General features: G+C 39.2%; 1 protein-coding gene across 1 annotated transcript in view; it reads right to left on the bottom strand.

Moving 5' to 3' along the window:
* The window catches only part of LOC108665683, a 28,363-nt gene extending 6,053 nt beyond the window's left edge, over window positions 1–22,310 (bottom strand). Inside the window, exons 1-5 of the mRNA XM_018152460.2 lie at window positions 22,163–22,310; window positions 3,657–3,913; window positions 3,081–3,282; window positions 2,481–2,639; window positions 822–987 (exon numbers count right to left, since the gene is read on the bottom strand). Of these exons, the coding sequence (XP_018007949.1) occupies window positions 822–987; window positions 2,481–2,639; window positions 3,081–3,282; window positions 3,657–3,762 (633 nt within the window). The 5' untranslated portion in view covers window positions 3,763–3,913; window positions 22,163–22,310. The remainder of the gene's footprint in view (window positions 1–821; window positions 988–2,480; window positions 2,640–3,080; window positions 3,283–3,656; window positions 3,914–22,162) is intronic.
* Window positions 22,311–22,502: the final 192 nt, after the last annotated feature.

Genomic DNA, 22,502 nt, shown 5'->3' on the forward strand with positions numbered 1-22,502 from the left:
ATGCAATTTCTTCTACAAATGCTGAAATCCTTTTTTTATACGGTATTAATTGCATAGTGCGGTTATAACAGGAATAAAATAAGTTGCATAGATGAAAACCCTGAATAAATATCTATACCACTTAATCCAGATGTTCAGTTTCAAAAAAAGAACACAATGTTCATATAGGTCGTAATGGTCCGCCATTAAAATCGATTTCGCGTTTAATTTAAAGATCTGAAAGTTGTGACTAATTGCGATTTGCAGGAGGTTAGAAAATTTCAAGTTGAAGAATCATGCAGCATCACGAGTAATATAATTGATTTTGATCCCTTCCATAAGATCTTTGCTAACTATGCCATCGCATGCCACTGCTACCTCTTGTCGGCAATCGAATCCATTAAACTATGTCCCACAAAACCTAAAACACGCACTCTATCTTGAGGACCTCAAATATTGCAAGTGTTATTGTTATATTGCAAGTGCTTAAGGCTCTCAAACAGTGCAAATGTTATTGTAATATTGCAAGTGCCTAAGGACCTCATATATTGCAAGAATTATTGTAATGTTGCAAGTGCCTAAGGATCTCATATATTGCAAGTGTTATTGTAATGTTGCAGGTGCTTAAGGACCTATAGTGCAAGTGCTTAAGGACCTCATATATTGCAAGTGTTATTGTAATGTTGCAAGTGCTTAAGGACCTAATATAGTGCAAGTGCTTAAGGACCTCATATATTGCAAGTGTTATTGTAATGTTGCAAGTGCATAAGGACCTCATATATCACATATTTAAGGACCTCAATACGAACAAAACTATATGAAATTATCCTTATAGTCAATACCTGCTTGGTACGCCACTGCACACGGCTGACGGAGTCGTTGTAGGTACGACGTATGGCCGTGAAGTCTATGGACGGGTAGAGTACGGCTGGCGGCTGTAACACGCGTATCACACCCGCCGTGATGTGCTGTCTGTACCGCGACTCTATCGCCCGAGCGCGGGCTAGCCTTCAAACATGACAAGAAATAAATGCGTTTAATTCATGAGCGTAAATAATGTCACAGTAAATACATATTCCGTTTGAATTATTTTTCTTGGACTTAGCACACGACTCAAGAGAAAAATTAGTCATTACCACTTTCTTATTGTTTGGGTGTGTGATAACTTAGAATACAAGTAATTAAATCAAGGGTCTATTTCTATTTAATATAAAATTGGCGATCTCAAGTCGTCTTTGAAGGCGAAATAATGTATCATGCAAGCGAATTGAAGTTAATCGAATTTAGAGATACTAAAAGCAATTTGACAATGACAGGAATGAAAAAAAAATAAATTAATATTAACTGCTTAAGTGTATTTGAAATATTTGCACTTAAAAAAAAACAACAACCAATTTTTATCACTGACATGGTGATGTTAGAATTCATACATGATCGGAGTAAATTTGTAATTGACATTATTACATTTTTATAAAGCTGTATAGTGATTTGATGTTCGTACAATCAACAAATTTGTTTTTTTTTTTAATTTCGCCTGGGGACATACATAATAAAATATGACAAAAAATGAAAATCAATGAAAAAATGAAGAAAGTAAAGCATTGAGTTCAACATTTTCTTGAAAGATTTTCAGTCAAAAGATACCGTCGATAGTCACGAATGAAAAATTCATTTAAAATGCTTCTATACTCAATGAATCCGAACGTTTAGATAAGCCTATGTTCGAAAAGTTTGCATGTTAAAAGATTAGGAATGAAAGGCGGCCGGTTCGTCACCGATAAATTTCAACGGGACTTTGCAATAGAAATGCATCTTTATCGAGTCCCTGGACCCAATCGTGAAATTCAATATGAATAACATTGCCGATGAGAAGATAAAATCGTTCCCTAAAGTATCAAGGATACCGTTGCCTTGAAATGAGCATCGAACGAGCCATAGGCGAGTCGATATCAGGTACACGGTAGGGAATAGACGCAGAGTTTCAGGACCTTTTTATCCCACTTTATATGACCGATCATATCGCGCGGAGCAGAATATCACTGCCGTAGAGATATATTTGGACTGAACTCTCAAAATGATGTCAAGATAAGTTCAAACCAAGATGGAAGATACCTGAGTCCGTACAGATTCCCAGCACGCATAGTTTAGTGCATGGTGAAGGTTGCAAGTTGGTCTCCGTGGGGCATACAACAGATCAAAACGAGGCCAATCTCGCCTTGCCGGAATTTTTTGACATAACCTAGGGCATTCAAATCGAAATAGGCTTAATTTGAGTACTTGTTATTTTTTTAATACCGCCAATTCAAGGATTCCTGCTCAAACAAGGGTTCCTGCTCAAACAAGGGTTCCTGCTCAAACAAGGGACCCTGCTCAAACAAGGGTTCCTGCTCAACCAAGAATTCCTGCTTAAACATTGGTTCCCGCTTAACCAAGGGATCCTACTCAAACATTGGTTCCTGCTCAACCAAGGGATCCTGCTCAAACTCTGCTACAGGCTCGACCTGATATCGGCGTCGGCATCAGCGAGGAGCAGGAAGATGAAGACGTCGCGTTGGTCGGCGCCCGAGGTCTCCCTCAGGAGGGAGTCCAGCGTGCGGTGTAGGTACTCTTCCTTGCGCCATACAGACGCGATGCCGATGGTCAGGTAGCGCTGCCGCAGCCTGGGGGTATAAATTGGATTAAAAATAATTATGATGAAAAAATAAATTATTTTCTCATCCAATTATAAATATAATTGGATGAATGTGAAGGGGTAAATTGGAGGACGGAATAGGAGACTCCAGTTGAAGTTGGTTACTGTGGGGTGAAGTGTAACTGAAAAAAATGAATTGACAGAAAAAACTAATCCAAAATTCGAAATTTATATTAAATTTAAAAAATAATCAAAATTATTTTTTTGAGAGGAATGTCAAATTTTTTTATGGAGGAATTTTTCATATTCTTATATGAAAAAATAATCAAATCAAAAAATAATCAAATAAATAATAATTGTTATAGAAATTGTTTCAAGATCAAAATAACAATACAATTGGAACGTTTTCGAGAAGATTAGAAATCGAAAAAAATTCAAAGCAAGACTAAAATGCATTTCCCAAACACACCCGTCATCACGCCCCACGTCCTCCCCCAGCAGCAGCGTGTCGTTGGGGATGGGGATGGGAAAGGGCACGTCGCTGAGGCCACTGCCGCGCACCACTTGGTAGTCCCGCACGCCCCCCGGCAGCGCCGCCACCGACGCGTTCACAGCGTCCTTGGACCGCCTCGCGGACCCCGACCAAGTGTCTATGAGGTGTCCGCACACACCTGCCATGTGCCGGGGGTTACAGCGGGGTTTTAGTGGGGGGATAGTGGGGTTACAGCGGGGTTATGGTGAGGGGATAGTGGGGTTACACCGGGATTGTAGTGAGGGGATAGTGGGGTTACATCGGGTCTGTGGTGTGGGGGAGTTCGGGTTACACCGGGATTGTAGTGAGGGGATTGTGGGGTTACAGCGGGTATGTGGTGCGGGGGAGTTTGGGTTACAGCGGGGTTGTAGTGAGGGGATAGTGGGGTTACAGCGGGGTTGTTGTTAGGGGATTGTGGGGTTACAGCGGGGTTGTAGTGAGGGGATAGTGGGGTTACACCGGGATTGTAGTGAGGGGATAGTGGGGTTAAAATTTGTGTGGAACATGACTCACTTCTAGTCGTGTTGTCAGGAGTCGTGTAGAGCCAGAAGACGTTGCAGGAGATGAGCAGAGCAGCTAATATTACGAGCACGATGGGTGCTGGAGTGTTGGCTGGCATGACGGTACGTTACGTCATGCGACGTCATTTAGAAAAGAAAGTGATTGTATTTCGATGGGGGAAGAGTGGAGTAAACTTGGACAGATACCGGCGAAAATTCGCATCTCGCCCGAATCGAAACTGTGATTCAATCTTTGAGCTTGTTGGGGATCTGTAAAGAAACGAATAAACAGATTAACATTTCTAGTTTTTAAATCCATCCCGCAAAATTCATTTGGAGTGTGGGCTCAATTTATTGATCCATAACTAATTAGTCGAGAATCCGTTCACTAGTTAATTGTTTTATTAGTCAATTGATGAATAAGTTACCGACAATTGATATTGCAGGATAATATTGATCTATTTGTCAGTTTATGCAGAACCAATAATTGATCCATAGGGAAATTAACGCAAAAGCCGATTTGTCTTTTGGTCAATAAAGGCAGAAGCCAATTGATCCACCACGTTAATAACTGCAGGGAAAAATTGAATGAAGAAAGTAAAACAAGTGAGTAAACAGGAGGGTTGTCTTGCTAAACCCATCCCTCCTTAATTGCACTAAAAGCCTTGGTCGAACGCATGCAGGTTCTGGTTGAATTCAGAAGGGAAGGACAAATTAAAGAAGAGAAAATAATTGCGTCGTATTTTGTCTATATCCGAGTTAGGTTGTGGGGGATATTGATCAAAGTCATCAGGTGTTAAGACAGGATCAATTGGGGCGACATTTTTAGCGAAATCAGGAAGCATCTACTTTAAGCTTCATTAACATAACATACGTTTCCAGTTTGTTAGTACTTGCTCATGATGATATTATTTCTAAGATTTATAAATAGAACCTAAACTGAATATTTTGACCTAAGAATAACCTTATTTAAAGCAATATAATAAATGTGGCCGGTAACCGAGCTTCATGGTTCGAAGGACGTCAGTGTTATATCTGACGCGTCACACTCAGCGTGACCGAATGCCACGCCAACCTGTGTCTTGATCGGTGCTACGGTTATATGCAAGTGGTTGCTGCAACGCAGGGGCAGCCGGCAGAGTAGGTAAGCGAGTAGGTTCGAAGTAGGCGAACAAACCCCCACCACCTATAAACGATCAAATCATGCGCAATAGGCCTTTTCATCTCCTACTGTCTTTTCTATTTCCCCTTCCTTTTTCTGGCCACTCTGCGCCATCTCTTGTTCTCTTCCACTCTTTCCTAGTGGCACCGCAAAAAAGCTGAGCAAAATGCTTGACCCTGCGAACCTCTCGGGAGGAGCGCAATACAAAGTAATGCCTACTGATTGTCCGAGTTCCAGAGACCCATGTTAATACAGCCTATGCATGCATACACAGGCGTGATGAGTTTTACATCTAGTGTGTGAGAATGTTAAATTTTTACACGAAAATTCATTCTTATGATGAGCAAGGAAATTATGATGCATATTCCCCCCAGTCTAATATCATATAGCTATCGTAAAATTCTCACGTCATAGCTGGCGTCAGAGGAAAGGTATTATCAAAATTAAAAGAAGCGTGAAGAAAACCGCAACTTTACAGCAGTATCGAAAATACGGAAACGGCATATAATTACAACATTTGAATTGCAAATTAAAGGGCTTCAGAGACGTAACACATAGAACACCAAAACAGGAACACTAAAATGCTGTGTAAACGAAATCTGTACGCAAAGCGCTATGGTGCAGGTTACAAATGCGGCTACTTGCTGCAATACAACTATGTATATATTTATTACAGCAGCATTTCTGGTCTAAATAAGCCACTTATAAAACTCACTCTTCCGAGCAGTTTAACATTAAATAATAGATAAACAGGAGCAAATGATCTTCAGGCCGAATGAAATTGCTTTCACTTCTGACAATTTTTCAGTTGTGGCTTATGGGTACGAAATAATTTTCGAAAAATCATATTCAATTTGGCCTTGATTAAAAAATATTCGATCTTCAAACCCACTGACAATTGCTAGTAACTTCACACTGATGAATAGCTGAAGGTTGGCTGAGGATTAGTCACGCAATGATACGCTGTATACGGACATGGTAAACAATATTTATTTTAATCCCTCAACATAACCAAGTGAAGATTTTTACGATCCACCTGTTCCTGTTTCGCCAATACAAAGGCTATGAAGTTGACTTCAAGTAAGACATTGCAATAGCACGCGTGTATGACGGGATGCTTATTTCGTGGAATATTTTTTTTTGTTTACTTGTACGTTCTATTAATCCTGTGCTAGGTTAGTGACTAGTCAATTGTTGTAACATTTATTTTGTGACTGTAATAAGGAATCTCATTTAACTGTGATATTATTATTTTGTTAACTAAAGGGTTTATTTTATGACTAAACAATGTGTAAACGAATATTTATTTCGTGACCGTAATATGGAATCTTGTCTAGCTGTGGTGTTTGTAGGATTTAGTGTCTTGGAACGAGACAAGGTGTAGCTCCAACGTGATTGGTCGAGCTGCTCCTAACCTCGTTATAACGCGCGATAGGTAGTCGTGAACGATGGAGAGTTTGGTCTCTTTGGAATTAGTTTAAGATTATTAGATTTTTAACTGTGATTAGATTGCCAAAGGATTACAAATATGTTGACTTTATTGTATATTATTATATTATCTATTTTTTTGCACTTAGGAAGTGTTTACAGTCTGTTTTGTACATTGTAAACGGGGTGTTGAGGTAAGCTCATTTTGGCTGAGTTACCCCCTCGTTGTGTGCGCTCAGTCAGTTTTGTGGTGCGGCTCGTACCCGTATCATTGCTGTCCGCTTTTGCGGTCCACAGTGGTTTATTAGGATTCCTCGACGTTGTATCCCTGAGGCTGAGACCCTGTTTCTCGGAGCTTTTGGACCTAATAAATTGTGTGCCTTGTACAGAGGAATTGTGTATCGCCCGAAGATCACCCATATATTAAGAAAAGTTCCTCGTGTTTATTCCTCCTCTCTCCAAACGCAAGGGAATTTAGAGCCGGACCAAAGAGCGACTCTTTAGCCCTTGTGTCAAAACCAATACGCAAGTCACCGTCAAATCGGCACGCTACCCTTACCTATTTCGACTTCGCGGCGGTGTTTCCGGTCACACGTGCATCATTGTGAATTTCCGGAAAGTACACGGCAGACATAGAAATTGCTTCAGAATCCGATACTGAGATTTCTTTTTTACGGAACCACGCATTGAGAACACAACGAGGACACTCACATCACGTTTAAACATTGATCATTGTAGTCATCGTCACAATGATATTTTCATCCGTTATGAGGGGAAGCTCAATTATTTCTTAAACTAGCGAAAGGAACGTGGTGTGGTGGCTTCGAACAGAGCGCCACCTTTCACTCAGAGAATTATGTCAGCATTCAGCATACTAAGTCATCCTTCTCCATCACAGCTGTCTCATGCAGAGAGCCTCAATGATTTCTGCCGCTGTTTTTAAGTTTATGCAATTTTTATATTATTTTAAATAGTTTAGCAGAAGGCGAAAAACAGAAAAATTCGACTCGCGTATCGCGACGCACTTGTCACGTCTCCTTGCCCTACCAAAAAGCAAGGGTCTCTTGATTAGAAAACCCCTGTTGTTTAAGTTCCGTTACAGTGCATAATTTTTATAACACGAATCTGCTGCAGCGTTATCAACTCATAGTACAACTTTCGTCCATTCAAAGGCCAATGCACACGATATAGGAGAAAAAACTTTGCCGATAATCAACGCCCGACAAATTTTGTGCAGGTAACTGGCGCATGCATACGGTACACACTATACGAGTATTATACATGTACGGAACGGTATACACTGTATTATGTGTATACATACGGTACACACTATATTAAACACATCTTCCATAGGACAGGCCAGCAGAACCGCTTCCTCGGTGGCCTTAAATCGAGTCACGCCGCATGCAGGAACGGGTTTTGTGCCATATAATTATAGTTGTAAGTTTACAATATCAACCAAGAGCTGTCTACTTATAACCTTGTATTACGTGACTACTTTAACTGATTAAAGTGTTGGCCGGATATAATGGGTTATATTTTCATGCGAGTGAGAAAATCTTGTCATACCGGAAACAAAGACAGCAGGGCTAATAAAATTAATACCATAAATACGGCGACTGTCTCTGATGAGATGCATCAAAAGCACATCAATAATTCACGAACAGCAGAATAATTATTTTATGCAGCTTAATAGATGATAGACAAATATTAGATGCTATTTGAGTTTTACAACACGCATGGACATGCGATGAAACATAGAACGCATTAAGAAACATTTTGGAAAAGTAACCTCCAAACCAGCGTTGAACATTAATGCGACGAGATACGAAATTAATCAGAGAACGAAATGTGCAACATTCATCAAAGTTGAGAACTATAATAAAAGGTGGTCAACTCGTGCCTTGATTCCCGTGTCTTCAACCTAAATTGAAAAATCTTCAATATAAGAGATAATTTCTCAGCTTTGATTTTGCACTGGGCGAGCTTAAACTCTTTATCGACATCAAGACGTGTAGCAAAAAGCCCTTAAATTTTGAAGAGCATGTATTTTTAACTTCTATGCAGTCGCATATAAATGAAGATGCAACACAGAGAAAGTGCTTCAGTGATTGAATTTATTTAAGCCGAGGGTCGATAGAAAGTGAGCCCGCAATGCACCGGGCACAGTACGCAACGTGCTCTGAATGGCGTCGTCATTGGGTAACTTTTATAATGCGTTCGAGCCGCGGCTTGGACGTGAGAAGAGTACAGAGCATGACGGATGAGAGTTTGGGCTTTAATGAAAGTGATGCATACGGGGAAGTTTGGTAGTCTTAAGTCATTATTCCTGGTATATTGAGGTGATTCTTACAGTATAACCGAGATCTTGAATGAGCACCGAATGAACGATAAGGCAATATATAATTACAAAAAGTACCGGAATTTGTCTACCTATCGGTTTATCAACCAATCGTATTTCCATCATCGAAATAAAATATCAGAATTTTAGACTGCTTCTGAGAGGAGATAACAAAACTAACATAAGGGGTAAAAATAGAAGTTTCTTATTAGGGTGCAATTATCGCAGGCATGTGCGTACTTACGACCTTATTTGTTATCATGCGCGTCAGCATGACTGCTTGTTTGGTTATCATGCGCAGCAGCATGACTGCTTGTTTGGTTATCATGCGCAGCAGCATGACTGCTTGTTTGGTTATCATGCGCAGCAGCATGACTGCTTGTTTGGTTATCATGCGCAGCAGCATGACTGCTTGTTTGGTTATCATGCGCAGCAGCATGACTGCTTGTTTGGTTATCATGCGCAGCAGCATGAGTGCTTGTTTGGTTATCATGCGAAGCAGCATGACTGCTTGTTTGGTCATCATGCGCAGCAGCATGATTGCTTGTTTGATCATCATGCGCGACAGCACTGTTGTTATTCATCAATAAACTGAACTGCAGCAGATGCAATAAAAGTTCCAGCATGCCATCGTTACACCATCGAACCAAACTGCTACCGTAGATACATTTAATTGAAGACGTCCTAAGACAAACGCCCGTGGTTAAGATCGAGAATCCGGAATATCCGGAAAAATAACCTCATATGAAATCCATATTTTTATCGACAATGGATGAGCGTGAAAATGGATGATCTGTCCATTCCCACATCGAAAAGGAAACAAATAAGTAGAACTTCCCTCGATCTCCCATCAATCTTTCAATTTTTCAATCAATTCCCATAAGTCTTCATTAATTAATTTTATTCCAATCGTAGAATATCCATTGATACTCTTATATTCTCACCGCCAGCAAGGAGCCCCAGGAGCTTCGAATGGACCACACCACACCTAAGTTTATCATGGAAAGAATATATCGACTTCAAGCTAATCGTCAGTAAACACAAATGATCGTTGTTTTTTCGTTAGAAAGTTTCGTATGAGAAAATTACACAGGAAAGTCGGCGGTGCTAACATATGTGCTACGACAACCACTTTGCTCTCAAGTCCACAAAAACTTCCAAAAAAAACTTAAGGACTAAATAAACGGATTCGATGCTGCAAGTAAATAATGGATAATAATTACGCCAGCAGAAAGTTCCAAGAAAATGTAGGTGCTTTTTTCAGTTGTCTTCACAAAAAAATTTACCCGATGGCCAGTACGTGGTCGCCGACTCGCGATTACTCGTTCACGATACAAGAAACCAGGTTGGTCGCGGGACTGCTGTTGTCCGAAAAGCTCACGGTTCACTTTTTCTAGCTTAATTGACTCGCTTGGAAGACAGTGCTAAATAGTTTTGCGGAGAAAACTGTTATTTATGAAGCTTTGAAATTTGCTCGAAGCAGCCAGTCATTAATTGAAAAATAATGGCAATATCTCAAAATAGTGGTGAACGGTTAACTAGCACTTATATCTAACGAATCAAAATGCTACTAAATTTTCAAACATTCATAACAAAAAGCCAATTCTAAAATAGTATCCCACACAACTCTCTGTTCGGGTTTAGTTCGCACGGAAAGAGACAATAAGAAAGGTAAATAGTTGGCTTCCCAGCATGAGGGAAACTCGTCAACAATCTGCATCATACAGAAGTTTCCCACGCGAAAATATTCACCCCAGATTCTGCATGGAACTGGAAGAATGGTACGAAAAAGGCGGGCGAATAATGCATTGAAAGGGGGAAGGGGAGGGGCAGGAGGGCTTTGAGTTAGAGCGTTCATATAACCATTATAACGCTATTTAGTGCACTGCTCCAAATAGCGTTAGTATCGCAAGACGTAGGCACTGCAAAACATAATGTAGGCATCGCAAGGCAAAGCTTCGGAATTTATTGTAAAGCATAACGTAGGCATTGCATTTTATAAAGTAGCATTGCAAAAAAATGCATTGCACAGCTAAACGTTAGCGTTGCACTGTGTAACTTCAGGGTTGCTTTGTGTAAATTTATCGTTGCACTGAGTAAATTCAGCGTTGAACTGTGTAACTTTAGTATTGGACTGTGTAACTTTAGCGTTGCTAAAGTTACACAGTCCAATGCTCCAATGTCACAGTGCAACTTTAGCGTTGCACAGTGTAACTTTAGCGTTGCACTGTGTAACTTTAGCGTTGCACTGTGTAACATCAGCGCTATACGACGGTATGTCGTGTAGCGATACATGACGGTATGTCGTGTAGCGATACATGACGGGATGTCGTGTAGCGCTACATGACGGTATGAGTAAGGCAAGCAAATCATGGCTCGACACGACCATAGATGTAGCCGCGTCTCACGCGTAGAGCATTTACCGCATGTGCATTAGCGGCTGCTGACAGGTGCCTACCGCCCCATCATTTGATGCGCCTGAAAACAACGCAGCCGTATATTCCGGTACTGTACGCACACACGCATGACGCCACATCGCTTCCCACGCACGCCAACTGAGGAGGATTTGACGGCGACAACTTGGAACTGATAAGATGTGAGCGCGATGCTCATCATTGTTCAATGGAAGTAGACTGAGACGTAATGCTCGCGTGCACAAGGGATGATTGCTGGATAATAGTATCATGATTAGTAGATGAGGAAAATGATGGGCGGTTCAGAAAGCGATATTGAAGTTGTGATTATTTTATAAATTACAGGATATTGTTTTTTTAGAACGGTACTATAATAATGTTATAAATAAGGTTATACCTTTCTTTATAACTGTTACAATTGGCGTTTTGAGCGAGTGTCTTAAGTTAACAGCCAATAAGATGATAATACATGTGGAAAGTTACATGATGCTGATCTCGTTCAGTACCGCCATGAATATTAAGTTCGTACGTCCTTGTATTATGAACAACTGCTGGTTACCCTTCGTAAAGCATCATGTGTTCGAACTGATCGACCGAGCTAGACCCTCTACTAATACGCAATGCACCTGAAACCGGATAAAAATTCAATTGAACCATTGTAATATTGTATTGCATTATAAAACTGAATAGGTAAAAAACACAATTTGAAAAGTTAATTAGGTATGAGGCCTGAATCGATTGTTTATTCTAGCATGACTGAATAAATTTTGAACCAAAAATTATAGTAAGGGAGGTCGTGAGTCGGTGTTGGCACACAGTAATTTGGAAGAATAAATGTTGGCAGTTTTATCGGCGGCCACAAAATAGCCGACAGTTGGGTGATGAAAGCTGGTAATTGTATCGGCATACGCTGAGATGTTGCTAATTGAATTGATCATGGAATTTCAGCTACCTTACGAAAGTTTTATATGGAATCATTCTAAATTTCATAAGTTTATTCGAAGAAATGTAGTACTGGAATTAATAGTGATCGCTAAAACAAAAAGATGTTTTCAGGCGCATTAACACAACGACCAATATTACAGTCTTGAAATTTACAGAAGAAATATTAACTTTTGACTATTCCTTGTAGAGAAACCCTGTGTCTTCATGTGCACAGTACATAAAATTTGTTCAACACATATCAATGAGACCTGAGTGAAGATGGAAGTGACGGTTTTGTATTTCGAGGAAAACTGAATATAAATTGAGCCCTGCATTCATATACTAAATGAATTAATCACCCAATAAACATTAAATTTAATCTTTGCCTTTCTTCTACGCTTAATTTGCTTCTGATTGCAGGTCATGCCCTTAATTAGCGTTGAATTTTTGCTCCCAGTGCTGGAAATTTCGTAACTCTGCGTTGGCGACACAAATTAACCTGTTGAAATCAAATCTGAACTCAGTCTGCAATCACTGATTAAATCGGAAAGATATCCGCTAAAATCTTCAATAACAGAAGTTAAATTAGAAATCATTAGCGCAGCAATGGACTTTTCGGATATTTTGAGCTCTATTTTGAAGTGGAAGAAACTTAACAAATTTGCAAACAACTTCCAAGCAAACTCCAGATAAAAGACTGCTCGCTTGCATTAGAAAACTGAAGCTATTTAAATTTCATGTGTTGAAAAGATAAATTGGCTTTTGTGATAAAATTAAATTATCGAGAGTTGAGAATCAAAAATTTACCGGGGATATGAATTGCAATTTGATGGAGTTCAATGAACGCTCTTAGATTTTAAAATCAGGCTTCAAATAATTGAATTTTTTGACTTTTTGACAGAGAAATATAAAGCGGGCGCATTAAAATACTATATTTCATCAATACTTAATAATTAGAGCTAATATAAACAATATCGTTTAGCATGAAGAGATAAGCAGAAATTTCGCATGAAAAACCGTTGGGATTTTGAATTATTTTTTTGGGGAGATTTAGGAGGGATTTCGGGGGGATTTTGAAGGGATTTTAGGGAGGTAAATGAAGCTTTTTTTCAAAGGATTTTGGAATTTTTTTGTGATTATTTACGGGAACATGAATATAGTATAGAAATAAAAATATTATCTTAATGCCAGTAACTTCTCTATAAGACATTGATACACGAGGAGCCTTATTCACTTCCAAGTTGGGCAAATCGCAGAATAGTGCACGTGTCACGCCAATACTCTTAAGAATGATAAAAATACCAAAATAGGAAATTAACTCAACCAAGTTCTTTGATTTGGTCACTTCTGAATTGAGAAGATATTTATATCAATGTTTCATCATCCCCACTCGGTGCAGCACATGAAGTGGGATCACAAGTGCTGGTGTACCAATTGTCGCTACCGGAAATGCTGGAGAAAGAGAACGGAAATTAATGAGGAAGTTCTTTTTCCTGTGGCAGGAAGATCCGGACCAAACTCCAGCACTTCATTTCCCTTGCAGTGTCCTGTAAACTGCAGAGTAATGCAGACTGTGGTGCACTGCAGACTGCGGAGTATTGCAGACTGTGGTGCACTGCAGACTGCGGAGTATTGCAGAATGTGGTGCACTTCAGACTGCAGGGTAGTGCAGATTGTGGTGCCCTGCAGACTGCAGGGTAGTGCAGACTGTGGTGCACTGCAGACTGCGGAGTATTGCAGAATGTGGTGCACTTCAGACTGCAGGGTAGTGCAGACTGTATTGCGCTACAGACTGCAGAGTACAACTGACATCAGTATTCTGCATATTGCGTTTCCTACAGGCAGACAGCAGCGTCTTGCAGACTGCGGCGTGTTGCAGATTACGGTAAAATGCAGACTACAGCAACCTGCAGGCTGCAATTTTCTGCACGCTTGCAGACTACAGCGTCCAAAAAATGCGACACGAATAGTCTGGAAGCCATGACCACGTAGGAGCCGTGATCAATAGTCTTGAATAGTCTGTAAGCCCGTCTTTCATGACCACGTTAGAGGGTTCACACGCGTTCAGTGTTTTGTTTACCAATTATGCTATCGTAGCTAGGCTACACGTAATAAATTATTACTCAGTACTCACTGCAGTGAGTGACAGAAAGCGCATTTTCTCGCCCGTTCGTCCGTGAAGTCACGGACAGACAGCCGGACGGGCGGACGGACATGACGAGCACAATATAGCGCCTTTTTTCCATAAATGAGAAATTACGCTAAAAAGTGATGAAGCAATGCGTTCAGTTAAAGAGACTATAATAAACTGATTAATCACGTTGTTAAGGGTGGAGCTTGGACACACATGCAAAGTGATGAATAGATTTATACGCTTCACATTAATAGGAATAAATTAGATGATTTATTTCAGCTTATGCCTGTTGGATCAAGCTCTAATTTTACCCTGAAGCTCCTGATTTATACCATCCGTGAATTATTTACGGTTGATCCAGAGACCCGGAAGCGGGCATTGCTAAAGAAGATAGACCGGCTAGGCGGTCGCTCTGTTCAGAAATGGCACTAAAACCGGCATAAATAAGAGGATTTAACGAGCTAATGATTTTAACTGCCACGCAATATAAGAGCGCAAGTGAAATGGCCTCATGTTGGCCATTTCAATCTGTTTTTTTTTGTTAAATCGTTAGTTCCGTTGTGTTGAAAATGATTCTTTCGTTTAATATGGAGTGCGGAGACGGTGATAGATTTTTGCGCGTTTCTGAGCTTCCAACAGCTTCATAAAACCAAATTTTGCAATAATAATTCTGCCAGTATTTAAACTCAGCATAGGACAACATAGACATATTTTGGAAACGTTTAAATCGAAAATCGTGGCGAAAAGTAATCTAGCAATAAGGTGTAAATGATATTAATGTTATATTTATATAATAGAATTCACTAATTAGTTGAGCAAAAACAATAATTTGGAACAATATAAATATCGGTTAGAAATAAAAGCACTTAAGCACAAGCTGCACTATGAACTCGGTACTTGAATTGCTTGAAGCTACAAAAATAACAGTAGCACTCAGGACACTAGCAGAAGCAACCAATAAAATGATCATCAGGTTTAAGGACACAAGCCGCATCACTAAGAAAACAAACAGCAGTACGAGGACACAGAAGAAGTACTAAGAACACAAAAGCAATAAGGACTCTAGAGCAGCACTAAGGTGACGCTACAGCAGTACGAGGACACAGAAGAAGTACTAAGGACACAAAAGCAATAAGCTAGGACTCTAGAGCAGCACTAAGGTGACGCTAGGCGTAGGCTGAAGCACTAGTCGCTATTCCTGAGCCTCGAGATCGATAAGCAAGCGGCGGCCATGGCTGCCGCTCTGTGGGACCTTAGCTCATCAGAAATTATGGGCGTGTTAGGGGCGGCCAATCCACCGGTATTAGTGGGCGACCACAAACCATGGGCGTGTTAGGGGCGGCCAATCCACCGGTATTAGTGGGCGACCACAAACCATGGACGTGTTAGGGACGGCAAACACACCGGTACTATGAATGCAATGATGGTAGTTAATCGTATACCGATCGGTAGGCGCACTACATGTCCGACACTCGACCCAAAGGGTACGTACTGTATTTTGCTGACGACTATCTGCAGCACAGAAGCAATTTCAATGTTGAAACATAAGAAATAGAACGGGAATGACAGGCCAAAATTCAGGTTTTATCGATAATACGCCACCGTGAAAAAACTGAATCGGTGAGCATTGAAGTAATGGCGGTCGTTGAAGCTGTCGTTTGCGAATAAACTGTGAATATAAACGGTGACAAACGGTGATTTCTTAACGTATAACGCGTTAACAAAGAGTTTCTCACCGTTAAATTTTTGTAAGATGAAACAGTTTTTTTATTGAGTGTTAGGAGTAAACTTTAGACCTGGCCGTATGAGTCGGTAAGCGCCTGAGGTGAGTTTGTATGTAGTTATCGTTGGAACTATAATTTATCAATGATCGGAATGAAATGATCTGAAATATTAGATTTGAAAAAAATACAACTCAGTACTCATTGCAGTGAGTGACAGAGAGCGCATTTTCTCGTCGACGAAAACGTGAAGTCACAGACAGACGGACGGATGGACGGACAGACAGACGGACATGACGAGCACAATAGCGCTTTTTTCTATAAATGAGAAAATGCGCTAAAATTATTTATTATTTGGGACAAAAATATCATATTTTGGCGGAGATCGTCCAATGAAATATAAGCATTACTTCTGGAACAACGAAACAAAAGGTATAAACTGGGCTTGAATAAATTCATACCAAATTTACCCATGTCTTGCATATACAATAATATTTTCAGATTGAAAAGACTTACGTGTTGTAAAAGATTTTCGTGGTTTAAAAAATTTTAGTCATTTAAAATTTTTTCGTGATTTGGAAGATTTTCGTGATTTGAAAGATTTTCGTGATTTAAAATATTTGCGTGATTTAAACGATTTTCGTGATTTTGAAGACAAAAAAAAAAGATGAATAATCCAATTCTCTAGACGCAGGCAGTAGAAGGCAAGTTGCAGTGGGTGTATGTATATATACAGCCATTAATATCGACAAATCTATAGACCAGAGTGTGGGATATTCAATTCACCGATGATGTTCAAAATATTTTTGCAGACACTCGACATACAAGCGGGACACGCTGTCAATAAATTATCTAAGGAAATTAAAATGTTAAAACCATTTTGACACAATGAAAGCCTCACATTTAATCAAATCAAAGCCTGATAAAATGATAATTGAGATCAAAATTAATAAGCAATCAATAAATTATAAAAGGGATGCAAAACATTAAAATTAATTTGCCCCCATGCACAATGAAAGACGCACGTTTAATCAAATCAAAGCCTGATAAAATAATAACTGAGGTAAAAATTAATGAAGTATTCTCTATAGGAATATAAGAGAGGGCAGATCAACGTGCAAGAGGTCAAAGGGTATACAGGTGAAGACTCTGCAGGATCCAATGACGAATCAGCTGACCTAAGCCATAAACGGCAACCAACAAATGAATAGTATGAATTTAAAATATCATAGGAGCAATGAAATAAAATAATAAAGCAGTTAGTTTTCAATAGAATCGAGAATAGATGAAAATGAGTGATCGTAATTTGATCCAATAACGAACGTGGATGGATGAATAGCGGGCGTCAATGGATGAAATTGCATACAGCGAGTCGGCCTCCGTTGTACGGATCACTGAAGTCCGTCACTCAACACTAAATAAAACATGCGTGGTCCGATCAGTTCAACATGCACACACCAGCCCGGTTAATGTTTGATTAGTCCGTTGATTGACTGCGATCCGACTGATGATTGATATGAGCGAGAACATACTTAGTATGATACCGACTGTGATTGTTAGGAACCCGTCAAATAATTGACATGAACTTCACTGTGATTGGCCTGAAACAAAGCAATGAATGATATGAAAATTATAGCAAGTTACTGAAGTACTTAAAAAAGGAACTTCATGTAATCAATAATTCATATACTCTACTAAAGTTATAATGGAGACGGTGATACAGTAAAATAGATTTAGAAAAAGTTTCACAGCAGCGGACTAAATATAGAAGTAACCTAGCTGTTACCAGTACGGAGCATCGTCTAGTAGTATAAACTTCTCAATTGACGAATAAAAAAATGTTAATATCTCTGTTGCAGCAACACAATCAAATTGGGTACGACTGTGATGAATAAATTGAAAGATAATTTGATATCAACTTTAGGATCCATGTTCATTTTCACGCCCTGCACGGAATTATATTCGGCTTCAAAGCTGATCATAGCATAATTTTGCTTTCGGTAGATAATGTTTAAACCGTCATTGCCGAACAGCCTCCATTCTGTATTTCATCAAAGGGTGCAAATTTATCGTGTGTTGCATGTGTGGTTTTCTAGCGCGCTGCTAGTATTTAAGTCTCATGGGTTACGTGTGATCATGTCTCGTGCGCTAGGGGTGTGGATGTCTTAAGAAATCCATGCCACTGATATGACAAAAGCCATAAGCAAACGCGTCTTTCGTGACAACATCGAGAGCGCAATTGCAGGGAAGCGGTAGACGGAAACGCCGCGCCAACATAGCGCGCATCAGGTAGCGGCTCTCAGGTCTCTGATGTCACGCAAGAGAGTTTGTGGCTCAAATTTGACCAGAAAATCAATTAAAAAACTTTCTCAAATGAATTTGTGGGCACATTCCTTTTACTTGGTTCTACTTTTCTTACGATTTAAAAAAATGACCAGTGTATATGAATGATGGTCGTATGAAAATTCGACATTAAATTTAAATTATTCATGGATTATTTAAGAAGCATGTTATTAATATGCTAGTATTAAAAGAATATAAAACGTTTTCAAATAAATATTGTATTAATAGATATCAAAAAAATTCAAATGTTCGATAAATTCAAAAAGGCGAAATAGTAAATGTCAGAATAAAATTAAACAACCTTTTGGCCAAAATTTAAGTTCCAAAATTAGCCAAATACTGCAAAATTATTCTAAAACCCGTCCACTTAATTAGCAAGACTGTTTGGCAAGTTTTTCCAGTAATGGTAGAAAACCCTCATAAACCAAGAATTTTTAAAGGGCTGATAAGCTATCCAAAGACTGATAACAGAATATTACTCGGAAACTTTGACAGTAGTCAGAAAAGAAAGTACTGCAAGATTTGCCGCCACTCTCACGACTGCGATTTTCGTGATCTAAAAGACAAAAATGATAAAAAAGACGATGTTCTTGGCATAGGCACTGGGAAGAAAGTTACAATGAATTTTATAGTTATTATAATACCAAATCTATAGACCAGAGTGAGAGATGTTTAATTCACCGATGATGTCCAAAAATCGTATGTACTTTTACTATTTTTTTCGTTATTTTAATGTTGAATCAAGACTGTCAAATGCAAACGTATCGACAACTATGTGGCCTATTTTTTCCAAATATTTTACAGTAAATAAAATTATCGTTATAGCTCAATACATGGCGCAAGAATTGAGTGAGTCATCGCAACGAAATATCAGTCGGTGTCTTACAGTTGGTAAAATATACTAGAAGAATCTTGGAAGCTCGCTTAATCTACGGTCACACATTTTATTTAAAGTTCCCTGAAAACACGCACACTCATCACGTCATACACTTCAAGATAGATGATTAATCACCACAAAACTTGAATTTAATCCATTCAAAGTATGCTTCCACCAGTCACTATAAAGATCTGCGCAATTATTAACCCCTTTTTAGAATGGTGGATTTAGTCCTATTTTAAATGTCATATCATGTGTAATGAGTTCATCAATTTAAAACCCTTCTGCTAGAGCGTTTTAATCCCGGGGAACTAACTGAGCATAAAATCTGCAAAGATCTATAATTTAAACGATACATTTAACGAAAAAACAATTGAACTAAGTAGAATAACGAGAAGATGAACGAGTTCTGAAAAAAAACTTCCATTTAGCCGAGATTGAAGGTAATGCCCAAGCCGTGCCCCAACTGGAAGCATTGCACAAACAGTCTCTCGCCTATCGAGAGGACGCAGCATTCGGGGAAAGCCTTACGAGGTAATTCTCATTCTGGTCATTCAAGGCTCAAGGCGATATCGGGAACTGCACAATACCTTTTCATTATAAAAAAATAAATCAATACAGTCGGTAGCCGGCTCTTGGCTATTGCCCGCACCAATGTCATGGTGGGGCACTGGATTGCACAGAATAACGTATGGTGTAATTTGAAAAAATAACGCAAATAAATTAACTAAATTTTACCTGAACTATCATTTATTTTACAATATATCATTTGTTATGTGTTATCACTGATTGTAAGCACGTTAAATAAATAAACTCATAGTATACGACCAAAAGAATCAATAAATTCATCCTGATCAGTTAATTTTTAGATGAAATCATAATGTCATTACGTGCGAAAAATTCAGTTATTTAGATATTGTGCGATACAGAGAGGTTATTAGTACACCCAGTTCACAATTTATTGTTGCTTCATCAATTAATTATTACATATTCTTAAAAAGTTTAATAGAAAACTTCCGTTCCATTGGATAATGGAGTGTTTGGGAGCCCACGAATAGACACTAAAGACGTCGAATTAGCTACGCCGGTGTGATGGTATAATATATAATACAAATTAACAGTGCTTTAAGAAAATGAAGTTTAAAAAGTTTTAAACGCTTTTTAAGCGCAAATTTACCGATCTAATGTTAAGACTTATCCGGACCAGAACTTGACCAATCACTAATGATTATTGTTGGCTCTTGAATGTTGCACATTTCCCGCAACAAAAGCCCGGCGTCAGGAGTCGATGGCCATTAACGCGCGTGCGATTCGTCGAAGTAGTGGCAGAAGACCTCGAACAGACCAACATATTAGACGGCTACGCTGGTTAAACGCTATGTTAATTACCCTTCTTACCACTTCGTATATCACTCCTACGATAACAGTGCATTTCTTATCATCGTTAGGATAACCGTGCGCTTCTAATCAGGAACTTTCTTAACCCTTCGTTGCTTCTATGCATGCGAGGTGTTAGACCGCGTCCAGGAATTGTTGTACTGAGACTATTTCTTTTTTATTTACCGGGAAGCGCAAGCTTACGCGCCAGCATGGATTGCATTAGTGTGCGTGCTGAGATTACTTCTCTTGCGCTTACACCATGCTATTGTGTTCTCATAAACGTCTCCGTGAATGTTGTTCTTTGCAACAAGAGATTAGATCGTTAATTTAAGTCATAAACGTTTGTCATCACCAGAGCCGACTGATTAATTAACTGAAGCAATCATTAATATTTTATTAACCCTACTGGAAAGCTATAAAATGTACTGTACACTTTAAGCTCACGCCTGTGAGTTAAAATTGGGTCCAATGAGTCGGATGCCGAGAAATTCTCCTGACGACTGCAATTTTTGTGTCGATAGTGACTATAGATTCCGTGTAGCAATTGTGTGGAAAGATTTTGGAGAAACGGACGGCAATAGGCAGATGAAATCATGAGTTTGCAAATATTTTATGGGGCGGTCTCACCTATGTATTGCTGAAAAGGTGATATCAGGTATGGAAATGGAGCAGCTACGAAGAAAAACTTAAACAGGAATCAAAATCAAACGTTACGCTTATGTCTTCTGAATCTAATAAGAAGAGCAAGGAGCTAAACCTTGCTAAACCTATTAAGCTGCTCGGAGGGTTGAACATCGTTAATGCGAGCCTCCCTGTTTATCAGATCCTACTATCCGATGAAATATCCTTTTCAATGTATAATATATTTATAAATTTAACTCCGGTTCAATTCTCTCTCCAAAGTTTAAAGAAGAATTAAAAATTTAAAATAAAAATATGATATATGCAATAAAAATGAAATCTTAAAAAAATGCATTGAACCCTTATTCATTTTGTCTATGCATGATTCCGCAATCAAAATTAATATTCAAGATGAGTGTATTATCCCAATACAACTGGTATACATATATTAAGGATACGCGATCTGATGCCACTATACATTTCCACGCTTTAAAACGAAGAAAATTTCAACAATAATTAATAAGCAATGTTCCCAACAACGTTCGCAATCTTCGAGGGTCGAAAGTTTTACGGTAAACAAAGTGATTTAACAGTAAGCGTACGACTTAACGAATAACGCTTAGATTTGATCATCATTGTAGTAATTTTGCAAATAACGCATAGATGTAACGATCATCGTGGAGCTGGCTAAGCAATGCCTTCCCTCGCGTGCTCGCCGGTAGCGAAGGCAGGCGTCGGCGCGTGTCTTGCAGCAACCTAACATCGTGGGGCGACGTAGCCTCGTAGGTATAATCCGTCCCCAAACAGTCCTTTGTCCAACCCTCAAAACCAAGTTACGATAGTCATGGATCAATCAGTTATTACTCAGATGAAAAAAATCATCATTAGATTTTTTCATACATGACATTAAAAAAAATTAGTAAATGAATTTCGAGATTTTCGAAAATTCTAACCGTAAAGCGCTGAGAAGCTCACAAATGCAGCAGCAAAACTCAATTCATGGAAATATTTAAAAAAGTGCGCTAATATATTCCAACCGAGAACTAAAGCTAGTACCATATTTTGAAACATCTCCGTAAATTATTAACACTGTCCGAGGGAAAAGCCGGAATACAGGCATACATTATTCAATATCCTGCAATCACTAAAGTTGCAGGGCTCATATATTACTCACGATTGTCTTCTCGTAGCTTATATAGAGCGTCTGGACGCTATTCCAAGTACTGTGACAAATTCATTGGGCTACAATGTAGGTTCTCCTGCTAAGTCCATCAGCCAATGCACTCCTGAGTCAGGAATGGCGCACCACCACCCTCAACTGAAGCAGACGACACACTGACTCTCACTAATGCATGATGAGTTCGCGTGGTCGGAATTATTTCGACCTCCGCGCTCTCTGGATCTCGATGTTCGATTTTCCAGGACTGGACTGAAGTCTAGTGACTATTTTTTTTTCACATAGTAATCGTAAACCTCATCCTGCTCATGGAGCTTGGCTCAAGGTCCGTGTGGAA

The sequence above is a fragment of the Hyalella azteca genome, unplaced genomic scaffold, assembly GCF_000764305.2.
Source record: "Hyalella azteca isolate HAZT.00-mixed unplaced genomic scaffold, Hazt_2.0.2 contig5580, whole genome shotgun sequence".
Classification (NCBI taxonomy): Eukaryota; Metazoa; Arthropoda; class Malacostraca; order Amphipoda; family Hyalellidae; genus Hyalella; species Hyalella azteca.